Source organism: Amblyomma mixtum, chromosome 2 (genome assembly GCF_055824585.1).
Source record: "Amblyomma mixtum isolate Tamu chromosome 2, ASM5582458v1, whole genome shotgun sequence".
Lineage (NCBI taxonomy): Eukaryota > Metazoa > Arthropoda > Arachnida > Ixodida > Ixodidae > Amblyomma > Amblyomma mixtum.
The window spans coordinates 258,716,659-258,731,628 of record NC_143013.1 but is presented as its reverse complement, the minus strand read 5'-3'; the positions used below and the strand labels follow the sequence as shown (position 1 = coordinate 258,731,628).

Genomic DNA, 14,970 nt, shown 5'->3' with positions numbered 1-14,970 from the left:
TATGTAAATGATTTATTGCTTACTTCATCTTGGTGAGGTTCCTTCCTGGAGCTCGGCTGTGAATGTCTTCATATACTTATTGGAATTTTTTTTGCATTGTTTCTTCTGCTAATTCTGTTCGTAGTGCTTGATGCCTTTCGTTGCTTGATGTTTCGTTTCGTTGAAGCTTGCCATGATATGTTTTTGAATGTTATAACAATGTGTATACGTGAGCAGAGCCAAAACAGAATAGTATTGATAGTTTTCACTAGTATTGGTATCCACTTCAGCTGCAAGGAAATGGACTACCAGTTAAAGCTTCCTACCCTGCATAGTTTGTCGATCCGATGTTCAGCTCGCTAGTGAAGTATCGTATTACCTGAGGGGCTTTTCAGCGTTTGAGTGTAATCGGGCATGAAAAGGTAGCTTTGTGAGTGGCGGCCTTCTACTCGTCTGGTTTGTTGGCTTGCTAATGACGATGTGTGTAACTGGTGGAGCAGCTACTTGAAGTTGGGGTAAATAGCCTTATTGTTCCGTTGAGTGGTGTAGTATTCAAGAGGCCATGCTGATTCTAAACAAATAAAGTACTTGATGCCGTATCACATGCAGTGCTTTCTTGCTGCTAGAAATTGTTCCATTTGTGAAGAGAAGAGTGTAAACTCTGTGTTCAGTTTGTACTAAATGGAATTTCAAAAAGAACTATTGCGCTTGGCAAATGCACGCATCCGAGTGCCTGCTGACGGCACTCACTGTTGCGTCGTGTATTGTGTTATCGCCCTTCTAAACACAATTACCCGGGTCGTGGACATTGGTCTTGAAGGACTGATAAGGAATCTGGCCCAGATACCAACACACAAGTAGTCTGTGGAGCAGCAAAGTGCTGTGACTTACCCATGTAGGGACAAGTAGTCTCATTTCTGTCTGCATGTGCGGCGTACACTATTCCAGCAGACATTTTGGGCTGTGTAGACTTTAATTTTCTTAGGCAGTACCTTTCACCAGCTGCTCAGTATTTCGTATTGGTCGCTTGTGCTTAATCATATGCTCAGTTGCTGCAGGTGTTTTTGGTTCTCACAATTGGTGCATTGAAGTGGCAGTCTGTCATTTGTCCTTTTAAAATTTCATTGATGCCGTAGCAGCACTGTAGTGTTGTGCTTCTTTAAGTGATAATGAACAACAACTGTGGTACCTGACAGCTGGCTTGAACCAAGTTTTTATTGCAAGGCTTTGAATGTGGTTTTATTTGTATATAAGTGTATTGTTAATATCTTTAAGTACAGTCTAACACAGCACTTAGTAACGTAAGAAAAAAAGACTGTTTCTAAATTTAAACATTCTGAACAGTCTTGTGTGTGAAGAATTAGGGTGTTATGTGCAATAGCAAAAATATTTTTTTCTGTTATTACTGTTGGCATCATTTGCCAGTCTGCATTTGAAGTGAGCTGAAAGTTGGGCACTGCAAAGTGTACTGTCTGTTGAAAAACTCGAGATGTGAAGATGTCACTCTTCACTAGAAATTTTTTAGGACTTACAGATTGACAGGAAGGTTTCATATTTCTTCAGGACTTTCTTTCTGTTGCTTTTAGCATCTTTCGGTTTATTGCTTGCAAAGCCATTTGTTTTTGCCAGACTTCCTGTCGAGCTTATCATACTTATCACACTTGTTTCCTGGAAGGGATTCCTTATCGCCTTTGCATTGGGCATGCATAGCTTTGTACTCAACAAACAAGAAAAACTTGACACGAGCCATGCAGATTAGTGGGCACCACGAACCGCATCTTATATTCACGCTAGGAACTAGAGAAGCTCAGAAAAGTACGGTCTGTTGAAAAACTGGAGATGTGAAGATGTCACTCTTCATTAGGAATTTTTTAGGACTTACAAATTGACAGGAAGATTTGATATTTCTTCAGGACTTTCTTTCTGTTGCTTTTAGCATCCTTTTGGTTCATTGCTTGCAAAGCCATTTGTTTTTGCCAGACTTCCTGTCGAGCTTATCATACTTATCACACTTGTTTCCTGGAAGGGATTCTTATCGCCTTTGCATTGGGCACGCATAGCTCCATACTCAACAAACAAGAAAAACTTGACACGAGCCATGCAGATTAGTGGGCACCACGAACCGCATCTTATATTCACGCTAGGAACTAGAGAAGCTCAGAAAAGAGCATTTATAGTGATTTTATTATGAACACATCCCGTTCCACCGTAGCATACTCCTTGGAGAAAATCCAGTTGTTGATGTCTTCTGTGTTTTCACGTTCTTTAAAGAATCAAATCTCCGAAACAAATTATAATATTTCAAAATTGCTTCCATTCTGTTCAACAAAACAGACACATCCAGCCTCGCATTTGGCGCACGATACCCTAATTTGCTTTAGTGCCGTTAATGCAATCACAGTTATTATCGCGCTTGTTTTTTTCTTATCAGAATTCTTGGCCACAGACATATTACGTATGTAGAAAAAAAAATGCTGCTGTGATGGGAGAGCTGAAATCAGTATTTGGATATAGGGAACACTTTTGAAAGGTGTGCCTAGGTACCAAACCTTTTAAAGGGGCTGCGAAAGACTACTTGAAGGGATGCTGCCTATACCGGCCGCCGCGGTGGCTCAGTGGCTATGGTGCTCGGCTACTGACCCGAAAGACGTGGGTTCGATCCCGGCCGCGGCGGCTGGAATTTCTTTGGAGGAGAAATTCTAGAGGCCCGTGTACTGTGCGATGTCAGTGCACGTTAAAGAACCCCAGGTGGTCGAAATTTCCGGAGCCCTCCACTACGGCGTCTCTCATAGCCTTAGTCGCTTTGGGACGTTAAACCCCATAAACCATAAACCATAACCATGCTGCCTATACTTCAGGTGGATTCTTTATGTCACACAGATGCTGACTCAAAAAGAATTACAGGAATTTGTCCACAGGAACGGGAGTTATTCCTGTAATTCTTTTTGAGTCAGCATCTGTGTGATATAAAGAATCCACCTAAAGTATAGCCGGCATCTCTTCAAGTGGTGTTTCGCAGCCCCTTTAAAAGGTTTGGTATCTAAGCACAGCTTTCAAAAGTGTTCCCTATATCCAAATACTGATTTTAGCTTTCTCCATCATAGCAAGAAATTTCAAAATGCAAGCAAACAAAATGCTGCCCTCAACTCGATTTTGGTGGGGCTTTCCATTCGCATTTCGCTCTCCCAATGACGACACAGGGAGGAGACCAATCAAACAGCCTATCTGATCATGTCACGGAAGTTTGCACATCATGGTTGCCTGTTCGCTATAACTCATTCTTGCCTAGGCTGGCAGCGTCGTTTCCACGGGTACAACAACCACGTGGGCGCCCAGCTGGCCTAGCAATGCTTCATCGTCAAAGGAACACTGATCAATGGCCTTCCCTGGCTTATCCAAATCCAAACTCGAGCACAAGATAGCATAGATAGCATAGCGTGTGCTGCTATCGCTCCGCGTACCGTGCCCTGCCACTGCGCGCTGATGACGAGAACGTGGCGCCATCTGGCAGCCGCGCCCGGTGATCCTTCTCCAGCTGCCAATGCGCACTGGTAAATGTGAAATGAATGTCTTTTGATCAGGCTGATTCCGCCAAGCCGTTCTCAGATACATAGAGAGTAGCCTTAAACGCCCTTTCCTATTTTGTAGATATGTACAGAGAGGTGCAAAGTCCTGCGATGCAGAACAATAGCCAGAGCCTCTGGTGGCGTTTTTTTTGTTTGTTTGCTACCTTTGAAGTGCTTTTACGTAAGGCAAATGTGTTGGTTTTTTGATCTGATACAAAACCCCAAAACATGGCAAAACATATATTCATTAATTAACACAGTTTGCAGTATATTCACTGTTTGTCCAATCGTCAAGTTCCCGCCTGATGATGTCACATCCGCTGCTGAAAACCGCCACTGTGTGGTGACACCATCAGCGCCATGAATTTGTTTTTGTGAGCTAATTAAAGTAATAAAAACCGGAATATAAGCGGTACAACCAACGCTAATAGCATCACTATAACTCATTCCATGCAACCAACAGGCAAAGCAAAGCACTGAGAATGCGTTTCGCGACCCCTTTAAAGACTTAAGAGGCCAGGCATGCGTGTCTTAAGCTTCAAGCCATATTTCACGAAGGAAGGAAGGCTTTAGGCAATGCAAGATAATTCATCTTTGTCCACTCATGTTTCAACCGCAGCTGTGTCTTTCCTTTTTGGTGACATGAATAACCCTGCTCTGCCACTTTGTGTGATATGAAATTAAGGCTCCTTGCTCATTTTCATAGTGGAGGTTCACTGGTTAGCAACATCTTTATTTATGTGATGCATGGTGAAATGCAGCAATTTTATTCTGGGTTATTTTTTTCAAAATCTGAGTAACAAAAGCAAGCCTCGCTCGGTTGCGCTTTTCCTCGTCCCTGGCAAAGTTCCTCGTATTGTTTGCATGGGGTAGGCCGTGAACGTCACAGTGCCCGCTTTATGGCGTGGCTGTGGGTGTTTGTTTGCGGGCTCTTTCAAGGGCCTTCGTGCACAGTTTAGGGGGCGCCACTTGCCACTCAAGGCCAAAGTTGCACTCTCGTTTTCAACTTAGGTGTGTGCCGAGGAGCACTTAGCTCGTGCTTTCAACAGTCACTCCCTCTCCAAGGAGGAGGAGGTTGTTTTTAACACGCAAGAATATGATGTCACTTGACAAGGGAGTTTGCCTTCTGGGAAGCAGCAACTTAACTCTTAAGTAAAGACCATTTAGCCTAGTATGAGACCGTGGCCACATTTGATTTATTTCTCTGCTGCACCGTCCTTGTGTACCTATGTGAAGATCTGTTGCTTGCATTACTTTGAGCAACTTAATTTTTTTGCAATTTTCTTGACTATCTTGCAGTGAGTAAAAAATTGGTCCCACAAATAATTCGAGGTATTCAACTACTTTGTTTTTTTTTATTTGGTATCATTGTAAACTTTTGAAATTTACATTTGAGTAGTCCCTGTCATTAACAGTAAGAGCGATAGCAGCAGCAAGAATTGATGGTTAACTGAAGGGCTTAAGTGACAAGTTGACGCAATGCTAGGCAATGCATGGCCTGTTTTAATAGTGCCATGGCGGTCCTTAATCTCCTTGTTCACCTGAATAAGCCAGACTGCATGTGCAGACTTTATCCACTCTGCCTGGCATCAGCTACATTTTAACACTTCTCCATGTTCTTTTGAAAGCATGTAGTGAACCAGTAAATAATAACCGCTGTTATGGTTCAGCCTGTTTGCGTGGAGTTCCGTGCAGCTGGCATGGGATGAAAATGTGATTTGGTGACCAGTTTCTGTGGAAGATGAGGAAATGCTGGAAAATTTAATGTCTGCAAATTATTAAGAAATTTTCAGATGTAAAGAAATCATACAAAAATTAACTTTATATGCGGATTTTGGCAGAGTAGTCTCGACTGATCTAAGGAGTGACTATGGCGTAGCGGCTGCAGTCAGACCACTGGAACGTGCGGCCTGCACTCCCATTCCACCACTAGAACGGACTTGCTCCGTAAAGGGCAGGAATAGTTGCTGTAGAACGGACTTGCTCCGTAAAGGGCAGGAATAGTTGCTGTAGAACGGACTTGCTCCGTAAAGGGCAGGAATAGTTGCTGTAGAAGTGTTTCAAATGTGCGTTTGGAATTACCGAGCTTTTGTAGCTGCAGCACGCGCATGTGTCCCCTTCTCTCTCCGCACGTCATCTCTAGGCCACACCTGTGTCCCACTTCTCGACTCTGACTCTGCCTGTTTTTGTAAAAGTTATCAAACATTCTGGGGCCTGATGTGGGCCACAACTGGCACGGTTTTTTTTTTTTTTTTGCAAAGGCAGGTCATGGCAGGCAAATGCTTCAGCTACCTACTACACTTGCAGTGCATGGACATTCCGTACTGTCCAGAAAATTAAGGGGTAAAGAAAAGAAAAATTGGAAAGTTTGCAAAAACGAAAAGTTATGTTTGCTTCGCGACTGTCCCAGGACTTCTTTATTGCAAAAATTTGGCCAGTGTTGTGGAGCAAATATGTTCAGCACTGTTGTTGTGAGGCCTCAATGTATAGTGGACACTCTCACTGGTACTATTACCTTTGCGTGGCATCTGGTACAGTGCTTTGCTGCAACAAAGGGTGTCATTGTATGCTGCCATATTTCCACTGGCAGGAATTAAGGACGGCAGCAGACCGTAGTGCATCACACCACATGCACTTTGTTTCCATTTGGCCTTGAAGTTGACATCTTAAAGCTTTTCTGTTGCCTGTCGTAACAGGCTGCAGTTAATACATTGTTCTCATCATTGAGATGAATGTATAAGAATTCGTGGTAAACAAGCTGCAGCTTGTTATTAATGCATTGTTCTCATCAGTGAGATCAGTGTATAAGAATTCGTGGTAGGCAGAGAGCCTTCTGTGTGACTGTTTTGAAGGAAACTGGTGGGAGCTTGCGCCATTGTTTGATCGGTGTTGCTGCTTTTGGCGGCTAAGGGGCGCAGTGGAAGCCATAGCCTTGACGGTTTAAAGACTGCAAGCATGTCTTCCCTGTAAATTTCTTTTTGGCTGTCCTGTGCTCTTTTGGTAGGTGCACTGAAAGTGATACATAATCAAAAATAGTTGCCTCTGGACACAGCTGTTTTTCTGTTGCAATCATGTTTATAACATGGCTTTTGGTGGTGCTCACTGCCTTCCTTATTCTTCTGAGAAATTGAGCATTTAGTGACATGTAGAGGCCTGCATGTATGCAAGGCAACTAGTAGAGTCGCGCGCACATTTGCTTTGAATGAATGTAAGAACACAGGTTCTTTTTCTCTTGAGTAGCCAATTCTAAGGAACAAGCTGTGGAGCTTTTTACAGGTGTACATTTTTCGTGGAGGGTTCTCAAAAGCAAGCTAGATAAAATCATTGTGAATATTTTGAGGGTGCATAGGAGGCGGCCTGCACGCAAGAAAAAAAGAGGCCAGGCCATAGCGTGCCGTGAATGCATCTTCGGGTTGCTTTTGTAAAGAAATTTGTTGACTGTAAATCTTGCTCTCACATTTTAATGCCTTTGAAAGCGTGATGCCTTAGAGCTTACTCTGGCAGAAATATGTTGTCTTGGTTCTACGTCTTGTAATGTGTGGCTCGTGTTCACTAGTGTGTTATTTTTATCATCTTTGTCTTTTTTTTTTCGTTGAAATCTCAGAAAAACAAGTTCCTGACTGCTGTGTAGACACTTCAGTCTAGTCAAATTGCAGCAACCGTTCCTGACTATCCTGGAGCTCTTCACGATGACATGCCCCATATCCCGGGTGTAGCATTTGCAGATAAAAAATTATTATTATTTGCTGGAGGTCTTTTCGATGACCCAGAGACACGTTTAAGCTTGTAGAGTGTGGAAGGTCCAAGAGGACATGTTTTTCAGCAGCATTGCAATGTTCTCTGCCCACGTATCGTAAATCATAAATGACAGAGCATCATGCGGGAAAATAGGTGTAATGAATTTAGCCGAGCTTAGAGATCCTATAGTTTAGTGTATTTGCATTCAAGAGTGATGGCAAACTTGGCATACGCTGTGTTTTTTGCTGCTGCTGCTGCTGTTGTTTTTTATAGTTGTTAAATGTTTGGAAGTGTGAACAGCAGAGAGCAACTTTTTTTTTTTTACATGAGTGGAATCAGAGATGCCCCCAACTGTCTTGTGCATGATACCATATCAGGTCATAAAAGCACGCGTTTCTTTTCCTTTGTATCATGTGGGCAGCACAACCTTTGGTCATGCTCCAGCCATCTGTGCTCAGCCCTCAGTGACGGCCATCACATGTGATGTGCTGCTGATAAACATTGTACCCAGAGTTTGTGAACAGAAGTGCGACTGATACGTGCGCGGTGACAGAAATGCTGAATGTGTGTTTTTTTGTGATGCTTGCCCATGTGTATGCTAACTGCGGTAAGGCCCAAAGTTCACGGCTTACTCTTTCGTCAAACGAAATTTTTGTTTCCATTGCACCTTTACGTTTGGCCCAGTTTAATGGAGAGGGGGGGCTAAGTGGCTGATAGGTTGGGGAGGGGGGGGCTACATGGCTAATAGGTTGGGGAGGGGGGGGGCTACATGGCTAATAGGTCGCTGTAATGCCCTGCACTTCATTAGACTATGAAAGGTTGCTTGCTCAGTGGCTCACTGGAGTATTGCACACACTCACTCACAGCCATGGAAGGGAGTAGCCAGGACATGCCGCTGAGTGTCGAGGACCCGCTGGGGAGCCAAGATGAAGAGGCCCCACTGTTTGGCCTGCTGGACGTGCTGATTCTGCTGGCACTCCTTGGGTTTGCAATCTACTGGCTCTTTCTCAGGCGCAAGAAGGCGCCCACATTTGATCCGGCCGCCATCAAGACATTCTCCATTGAGTGAGTTGGACACTTAGCAGCAGGGCTTGGCTAAGAATTTCCACTCCTGGGTCCCACTGCTCTCTCTCTCTCTCTAGTGGCGCATTGCAAGTGCGCCCGTCTAGAGAAATAGTAACACAGGTGCCCATTGTAGGTTCCAACGGGACTTGGGTTTGAGCTAGTTGGTGAAGAGACGATGATGCAAGAAACAAGGGGCGAGAACACACAATAGACAGGGTGGTCAGTTGCTAGTTGGCGCCCGTCCTATCTATTGTGTGTTCTCGTCCTTGTTTTCTTGCAACGTTGTATTCCATTAACTATTGTAGGTCTCAAGGCAGTATTAATTTATTTTTTAGGGGTGTGAAAATATTTGCATATGCCTATTCAGTTTGCTGAATGAGTCAAATATGTTTTCAAATTTTCCGCTAGTTTTTCAATAATTCGCATGATTTTTGATTAAGGCACGCCATAGATTTTGAGTGCTTTTCCAAAAACAGCTTACTTCGACTCCGTACGTCGTGTTACCACGATTGTTACCACGCGGTATGGAGGGTTTATTTCCGCAACGCAGTCTATTCATGCAGCAGCATTCGTAATGCTTGTACGTGACCTTCAAGATCGGGTTGTGTGACAGGCCTCAGGAATGATTAGCAAACTGTCTCGATGCCCAGTCTTCGGGACCATAGCTCATATGTAGCTGTCACCCCTCTCGTCTACTGAGATGTGGCTCTAAGTTAATTTTTTGTCATCATCAGTAGCAGAATATAATTTTCCTGTACACATGATATGAGCGATCACAAAGTTAAAATTCTGACTGCATGTTCTGTATTTCTATAGCTACAGCTACAGCTTCATAAGGTACAGCACTGCACAAGTGTCCCGACTGGTGCTTCACTGTTTCGTATGATTATTTGCAGAATTTGTAAAAATATTCAATTTGTATTCGATCCTTTGTTTAGCTACACTATTCGTATTCTTTTCAGTTTTGAAGTGCAATTTGCACACCCCTATTATTTTTGAGACACTGGCATATACTCGGTGTGTTTGTTGTGTAGTACTTGTATGGTTACTCTGAGGCGTCTAACTCTGTGTGGCCTTGTGGTCTTTATTTTTATTTGAACACTACTGAGTAGGAATGAATGGCTCTTGTTTCTGTCTCAGTGGTGTAGTTTTTCCACAAACATTAGACTGATTCTGAACTGCATCAGCATGTAGGGTATACAGATGTTTCTTTGCAAACGAAGCAGTATAGGCAAGTACATTTAAAGGTTCACTGTAGGCAGGAATGTTCAAGAGTGCAATCTTTCGTAGTACTTTTGCAGCCCTATCTTTCGAATTGTTCCATTGGGCTGTTGAAGACTGGTTGTTGCTAACTTTCCTTTTTTTTTTAAATTCAAATACTTGCCATGAGGTGTAATTTTGGTTGTTAAGTCACTCAGCTTTCTGCACACGTTTTTGCATGCTCTCTCTTTGCAAATGTTTAGAACAGAGTTGGAGGAGTGCATTCATTGCGAATCTTGAGCGAGAATGTTTTGGCAGAGAAGTATTTTTGAAGTCTAGCAGCAACAAGGTCTGACGGTACTCTTGTTATTCTATGTCTGCCTTTTCCTTAGTGAGTTGGAGCTGATAACAGAGTCTGAAGGGCATAAATATATATATATAGTGACCTTAAGGCACAAAGCCATTTGCTTGCTTTGCGGCTATTTTCTCGCACTGGGCAAAAATAGACATGAAGCGACCCAATGAGGAAAAGAGTTGCAAATTGGCCTTGATAGTCTTTGCCTGCTTCAAATGTACATTTAAAAGCCTTTCACTTAAAACATAATTGTGTTGCAGGTTACAACATGATGTGCTTAAAGCGCTGTCTCTTGTTTCATTGTGTTCTTTAGTGCCATTTTAGAGTGCAACAGTTCTGTTTGATTATAAAATCATGCGTATGCTGGTGCTTTTGGTGTCTTCATTATATTTTAATTGGCATTGCTTATTTCTCATTCAAAGAAGTACATGTTCTTGAATTTAATAAAAAGTGACCCACAATGGCATTGTGAGGTCGTGCGTAAAATGTTCTGCTTCTGAGTGCAGGCATACACGTTCACGTAGCTGAAATGCTGACAGATCCTCATTCTATAATCTTCAACATTAGTTTCTTGGGTGCTACATACTGAAGTTTCCCTGTTAGCAGAGACATCACAGAATGTTGGCTTTCTGTCAGTACTCACTTCTTAGGTGTTTTTTTTTTTTTTCTTATCTCTGTGCCCGTCTAGAGTGGTCTTTAAAATACTTTTATGCATTTGTACCACATGGCGTATTTTTGCTGTATCTCTTTCAGAACAAATATACAGAAGGCTGACAACACCAGCTTCATTGGAAAAATGAAATCAACGGTAAGCTGCTTTACTAGCCGGAAACTTTAGTTTGATCTATTGAACAGCACGTCCTATCTGCATACCTACCCTGATTTCTTCTGAATGCTAGAAAACAATGGTGCAGCTCAGACAGCACAAAAAAGAACATTCATTTCATGAACATTGATGTTTATTTTATTTCTTTCAAGTTATGGTTAGGGAAGTCTCACTCAGACGCCGACAACAACTCCTGTTTTTCACCGAATGGTCCACAGTACTGTGAAATCGAGTAAGAATTCGAAGCTGGGCTAATTGGTTTGACATTGCTTTGGGTGGTGAACAGCGCTTGTCTTGTGTTGTCTACCTTTATCCTTAATTTTTTTGCACTGTTCACCACCAAAAGCAGTGAAATTCTTTGCTGGTGGACGCTACTTTCTAACGCCCTCCTATTTGCAGTGTAGCCGCATTGCTAGAGTTCAAAGGAATCGTGAAACACTTGATATTTGATATGCCATTTGATATGTTTTTATTTATTTGACAATGTCGTCCGCAACGTTTGATGCACCGGGTGACCTTTGCAAAATCAGTGAGGATGAAATTCCTGTAATGACCAACTTTCTTATGTGGGAGAAGACGGTGTACAACGTTGAAAAAGATGACATAAATTGGATGGAGGATGTATCAGAAGTGTTGCACTAGGCCTGTTCCTCTGCCTGGCAAAGACCTAATGCTTTGTGAATGAGAGAAACCTCAGCAATAAAAGACGAAAATGGAATCTTCGACAGATGTTGGCACCAGAAAGAGGTTGGCAAATGAATTTAGCATGAAATTTGTCTTAGGTCTTTGGTCATTTGTTTCATGTGCATTCGTGCCTAAAGGGCATATTCTGCTAGCTTTTGTGTCTCAGTCAGAGACTGAATGATGGTCTTTTTTTTTTTTGGTCTGCAGGGTAGGAATATAGTCATATTCTATGGGTCCCAGACGGGCACGGCGGAAGAGTTTGCCGCCCGCCTTGCCAAGGAAGCAAACAGGTTTGGTCTCAAAGCAATGGTGGCCGACCCCGAAGAGTGTGAAATGGTGAGCCCAGGCACACAGCTGCCTCGCTGTGAATGCGCTGTCGCAATTTATGGGGATGTGTGCATCCTGCATGCTGCTTATATCCTCTGATTCAAAAAGGTGCCTGTACAGAAGTCTGTTTGATGCGGTTTTAGCAGCGCTTGCTCTTGCTTCTTTTTTGACCTCTACACGTGTGTGTCATAAAAGTGCTTTAGCAGTGCTAAACTTACCCGGGGCATTGCTTGCCCTTTGTTAAAGATACACATATGGATAGATATTAAGTGGGTTATTGTTTTATCACGCGGAGAAATAAAGCTGGAGTTTTGTTACCTTAATGAAGTTGCTATATATGATTCAATACATAGATTTTTATTAATACAATTTTTGGGATGTTTTCTAGGTAACTGCCTGGAAAATAAAATTTTTTAGTCTGATTTTGTTTGTTTGTTTTGTGTTTGTGTGAATGTTTTCTTGTTGCACTTAGTGTGGTGCCCCATTCATTCTTCATATCTGTGCCGTTTTTCTTTAATGTCACACAAATGACACCTACACTCACTTCTTTCTCTACCTAAACGTTTTCAGTTGTGAACTGGTAGCTACTAACACATCAACAGGTTCTGTCTGTAGTCCCATGCCATTTTCCTCGTGTATGGCCAGGCGCTTAGGCAACTATGGGTTTCTTGCAGACTGTTGCCCCTCTTTCTCTGCCTGTTGTGATATCCGTGCCTCTGACACGCGTTCCGGTCGAGATAGCACGGGGCTGACGTGGGGATGTGGACATCCCTGCTGGCATTCTTCCAGTCTAGTCTCCCTCGCCCCCCACCTTCTATCGCACTCTTGGTCGTGGCTGCGCCTTTTTCTCGTGATTGATACCAACGAGCTCAACTGGCTGAAGTGGGTCGTGCACGCATGAGTGGATCATGGCAATAGCCGCAGAGCTGACGTGACGCAAAGAGAGTTGGCCAATCTCGGTGCAATCACTGCATACATGCGCAGGATGGCTTTGTTACTTGGCACCTACGCATTCAGGAGGAAGTTGGCTTTATTACCACTTATTTGTGACATTGCATGTCACAAAAGTTGTGACAACACATAGGAAATTGTTGCTGGTGATATGTTATTCCTGCAAAAAACAGTTTGTTTGGTACAATGGATGAAAACAAACAAAGCTTAGAATAAGGCAAAGCTGGAACTTCTGTGAGAGTTATTGACAGACCCTTCTGATACCTTGGACTCTGAGCTTGCATGTGTTTCGTAGGGCTAAGTAGAAAGTCTCTCCTGTCTAGGTGTACACTTGCATTGGAAGAAAATGTATCCTTCTGCAAGGTTCTGTTTTGGCTCTCCGTGCATAAAAAATGGTGAAATGTGTATGAACGGTTTAATCAGTTTCCTAATGCAGTTGATCTGAACAAAGTCACTTGGAATTGTGTGTCCTGCAGTTAGACTAGCCATGTGAAAACATGCACTCACCTGCAGTTAAACCCTGATAATATCAACAGCAACCAGCTTAATGATTCTTGTGCCCCAATTTATGACAAGATGCTATTTTTCATACGTCGGATACAACTGAATCAAGCAGCAGGCGCCCCTCATAGAAGGCCATGCAGCCATTGGCGTTGATAGATTGTGCGTTTTAGTGCACGTTAAAGAACCCCAGATGGTCGAAATTTCCCGAGCCCTCCACTACGGCGTTCCTCGTAGCCTGAGTCGCTTTGGGATGTTAAACCCCCATAAACCAAACTACATCTTCATGATGCCTTAGTTAATCCCCTTTCATCCATTCCTTGCAGTGTCATGCTAGCAGGTCCAATGGTACTAACCACAGTGTCATGAGAATCTGTCAGCAGCATTGGCTGGAGGGCGTGATTAGCGTTGGCTGGAGGGTGTGATTAAAGGGGCATTTTCCACTTCGTTTTTAACTCTTTCGTTACCACGCCACTGTGCTTCGATCACCGGTGATCGAAAAATTCGAAGCGCTACGGCAGCGCGACCGCGGCCGCTACGGACTTGCTGAGTCATTCGGTTTGTTGTTCACACATTAAACTTCAACTTCCTGTTTAGTTTATATTTTTGCCAAAAAGCGGCAATTTTTGAGACGCGCTTGAAGTCGGGTGTGCGCTCCGAACATGCCGTCATCATCGGGAATGGCGCTCGCTCGAAAAAAGCCCTTTCCACTCAATTCCGCTGCGTTTGCACCACATATTTTTGATGTATCGATTAGCACAGACTCTGACGACGATGCTGTATCGTCAGGTATTGTTTCGAAGCCCAAACTGGGCAACGAGAGCCCAGAACGCTCGCCTGTGCGTTCAGATTCCTCGTTCCGGTCTGTTTGTGCGAACCGAAGGTCCTCATTGTAGCCGTTACGGTGATGTGGCGCCATCTAAGTTGTTCTCCAGAGACTACAGTTTCGGTTTCTGCGTAGAGAGCAATTTTCCCACGACGCGCGAATTTTTGAAACGCCCTTGAAGCGGAGGGTACGGCGCGGACGCTCCGTGCATGGCGTCGGGCGCGCAGACGGCGCGCGCTCGGAAAAACCTTGCTGCGCGCAATTCTACTGCGTTGACTGCAAATATAATCTATGCTACGAGTAGTAGAGTCTCTGGTGACGATGTTGCATTGTCGGATTTTGGTTCAGACGCTGTAACTGCGCAAACCGATCCCAAAACGTTGGCCTGATAGTTTCGCTTTCTTTTTCCTGTCCGCTTGTGCGGGCGCATCTGGTTTGTTGTTCAGACGGTTAGTTCCATTTTCGGCCTAGTTCGTAACTTCCCCGCCAGTCGTGCATTTTTGAAGTGCCCTTGGAGCATAGGCTTATTGCGACATAATACGCGGTCAGGATGGCGTCGCGTCGAGGTCGGGCGCTTCGCACGCTCGGAAGAGTCCCGCTGCACATGATTCTCCAGCCTCTGCAGCTGATTTTCAAGATCCTCCGAGCAGCAGTAACTCGGACGAAGATGTTGTAACGTCGGATTTCGATTCTGCAGCTACATCGCAACTATACTTATCACATACTATATATCGCAATATCACACCTATACTTGTTGTGTTTTATATTTTTTTTTTTGAATTTTTGACGTAAATTAAATAAGTTTTGATTTGTATTTTTTAAACCACGCTTACCAAGCTTTTGTTTGGCGCATAACATTACACTTCCAATTTTTTTTTATTGGACTGTAAAAATCATATAAAGGGCAATCTCAAACGAGCCTTTTCAAGAGGCATGAAGAAAAAAATTCTAG

General features: G+C 43.4%; 1 protein-coding gene across 1 annotated transcript in view; it reads left to right on the top strand.

Annotated features, from left to right (window-relative positions):
• The window catches only part of Cpr (Cytochrome P450 reductase), a 35,402-nt gene that overhangs the window by 3,256 nt on the left and 17,176 nt on the right, over positions 1 to 14,970 (top strand). Inside the window, exons 2-4 of the mRNA XM_089573656.1 lie at positions 8,150 to 8,348; positions 10,657 to 10,711; positions 11,621 to 11,749. Of these exons, the coding sequence (XP_089429782.1) occupies positions 8,152 to 8,348; positions 10,657 to 10,711; positions 11,621 to 11,749 (381 nt within the window). The 5' untranslated portion in view covers positions 8,150 to 8,151. The remainder of the gene's footprint in view (positions 1 to 8,149; positions 8,349 to 10,656; positions 10,712 to 11,620; positions 11,750 to 14,970) is intronic.